The sequence below is a fragment of the Propithecus coquereli genome, unplaced genomic scaffold (genome assembly GCF_000956105.1).
Source record: "Propithecus coquereli isolate 6110/MARCELLA unplaced genomic scaffold, Pcoq_1.0 Scaffold198, whole genome shotgun sequence".
NCBI classification, from domain to species: Eukaryota; Metazoa; Chordata; class Mammalia; order Primates; family Indriidae; genus Propithecus; species Propithecus coquereli.
In genome coordinates this window covers 48,328-51,233 of record NW_012144744.1, presented here as the reverse complement: position 1 = coordinate 51,233, position 2,906 = coordinate 48,328, and the positions used below count along the sequence as shown (strand labels likewise).

Sequence of the window (2,906 nt, the reverse complement as noted above, 5' to 3'; positions counted from 1 at the left end):
AGTGCTTTTGACTAACTATGATATGGAATAATGAACCTATAAAGAAAAATCATCATGTAAACATGGTTTCCTAATACTTTTTCTATTGAACTAAACTATAATACCTTTTTTAAAGTCTACGGGCCTATGAAACTAGATCTGTTCAATGGCAAAGATAGACTGTCACATGCGATAGTTGTTTTCATTTATCACAAGCCTGGTAATTAATTCATTAGCCTGCCAATCAGCTGCACTGCTAGTGAAATCTGTGGAAGTAGAATGAAATAGCTTACCGTGCACATGGACGTCTTTGTGATTTTCAGAGTAAAATCTGAAGAAAACTCCAAATCTGAGATAGATGTTGTATGGCAATCTATATGCTACCCATAAGAAAGTGAAAGAGTTAACAGAAAAAAAACAAAGAAAAACATCACTTTTTTATGCAAAAGGGATTACTATAAACCAGTGTTTCACAAACTTTAATCATTCACATACCATTTTGGGGATTACTTCTAAATTTAAGGGGTACTAGTTACCAACACTTAATTTTTCTATAAATCAAATTACTACTGTTTTACTTAGAATTCTTGTAAACAATGGTATATATAAAATCATGGCTCTGATGTGTAATGTTTTTCTATGTTTCACATAAAATCATTCTGCATACCAACTATGGTACACCTACCACATTTGCTGTATGTTATGTGTGATAACAGTCAAATTTATAGGAAATGCCAATTTTAAAACACATGCTAATGAAAAGAAAAAGTTGTTTAAAAATTCATGTCCATAATTGCATTTGAAGGTAAGTTTGTTAGATATTAGGAAAAACCACAACAACTGAAACAAAACTGCACAACAATGAAGATTCAATTTGGGGAAAAAATAGCCAAATATCTTTATTTTCCCATTCTGCCTTGGTTCAAATCCTTTTCCATTTCACTTTGGAAAAGGAATGGAATCACCTTGCAACCACAGCAGTCTGACCAGAAGTGTGTTTTACCTGCCTATGAGTACATAATAAACCAGTGAACACAATTCATAAGACTATACACCTGAGGCATTACTCTACTTAAAATAGTTTGAGAAAAATTTTCAAAAATTTGTAGGAAAATTGGGAAATACATAACTATATTTACTTAAATAAGTGATTAATGTTAGAAAAGTGTATGTATACTTTTTAAATACCTTCATTTTCATTCCTAAATTTTCTGTTTCAACTACTTATTCATAACAGTTTTGGCATTAAGCAAAGAGATCACCAGAGAGAGAAATTAGCACTGCCCCCAACTCTCCTCTTTCTGCTCAGTCTTAAGGCTGAGTTGAAATCGTATACTCCTACCTTGCGCCAAAGAGCACAAATGAATCCCTTACTAACACTGTACCAGAGCACGGAACAGTCCCATAATCATCAAGCAGGCTGTGTTTTTTTTTTTCCTTAAAAGCCAAATACAATTTTAATCAGCTTGCTCTTGCTAAGAAACTTCACATTTATTATTCTATGCTAATTTTTAATACTTTTCCACTTAAGAAAATTAATAAACACTACATATCTATTTTGTTCAGAGAAGAATTATTGATGCTATAAAAGTAATAGTGTGACTAAAAAGAGGCAATATCCTGTACCTAACACTGAACAAACTACTGTATATTTATTTATCTAGTTGAAACAGACAAATTAAGAAGTTTTTAAGAAAAGCAGTATGATTCTTCACTGCAAAGTTGGTGAACCCATGTAAATTAAACACAGAAAGATTCACAATAAAACCAGAGATTAACTGAGAAATTTGAACACAGTATGGCTTTAGTTTCATGCGCAAATTTACTGTTCTTAATCTGAAAAGGGTGGTAGAAATTTGAATGAGAGAAGTTAAATTGTGTGGAATATATTGACATGAATTGAATGAATAATCTGGCTATAAATGAGAAGCTAGAACAAGGCAAGGAGGTGGTGATAAAGCAGAAATGACAACACAACAGGACTTTGTACCTTAATTAAGCCAAAGTTAATGATTCAACCAGTTCAGAGATACAAGGATTATAAAACTGAGTACAAGGAATTTTAATATATAAAAAAGTGATTCCAAAGGGATGATATAATTGGTAAATATTATGATCTTAAATTCTTTAGACTGATTAAAACTGGAAGAGTACTGTTTCGAAGGCCCATAAATAAAAATCACTATATTAATTTCAAATACTAAACTAAGAAAAATGGCAATACTGTTATAGAGAAGTAAAATTGGCAAAACACCTACCTTAATACCACAAGGTTCTGAAATAAGAGTATTTGGATCCAAAACTTCCACAACAGCTTCTGGAATAACTGCTTTCTTCATGCAGGACATGTTGAAGCCATAGACATTATCCCAAAAAGTAATTCTATCAGCATGTTTATTCACATCGCTCACTGCTACAAGGCTGATAGTGCAAATGTCAGGATAGACTGGAAGCAATAAAATGCCCAACAATTAAGCATCATCTCCTTTTATGACAGAATATAACTTTTAAAGGCTAAATATAAATATCAAATCCATCAGTATGGATCACTAGTAATAGGAGATTAACAAGGGTATAGACCAAGGAAAACAACCATGTTCCATCTTGTAGCCTCTTTCTAAGAAAGACACCCATTATCATGATGGTAAGATTAAAATAATTCTAACGATGGGGTCCCTACTAAAACAGGTTTATTTAAGTAATCCTGAAATGAGCATACTTAAAATTATTATTAAAACTTAAAGTATGCCAACCTAAAAAAAGCCACTAGATCTTTTACTTCATATATTCCTCTAAGACACGAAGAGACAAATCATTTAAAAAGAGATGTAGCATGGAAAAAAAAGCATAATGGACTTTTACAGTTATGTAGATCACTAGTTCATATTACCTCTTTAATATTAAAAAAAGAGCATCAGGCTGGGCAC

General features: G+C 31.9%; 1 protein-coding gene across 1 annotated transcript in view; it reads right to left on the bottom strand.

The window, feature by feature from the left end:
- The window catches only part of LOC105809650 (protein arginine N-methyltransferase 3-like), a 39,020-nt gene extending 36,594 nt beyond the window's left edge, over window positions 1–2,426 (bottom strand). Inside the window, exons 1-2 of the mRNA XM_012643493.1 lie at window positions 2,238–2,426; window positions 273–359 (exon numbers count right to left, since the gene is read on the bottom strand). Of these exons, the coding sequence (XP_012498947.1) occupies window positions 273–359; window positions 2,238–2,327 (177 nt within the window). The 5' untranslated portion in view covers window positions 2,328–2,426. The remainder of the gene's footprint in view (window positions 1–272; window positions 360–2,237) is intronic.
- Between the last annotated feature and the right edge of the window lie 480 nt (window positions 2,427–2,906).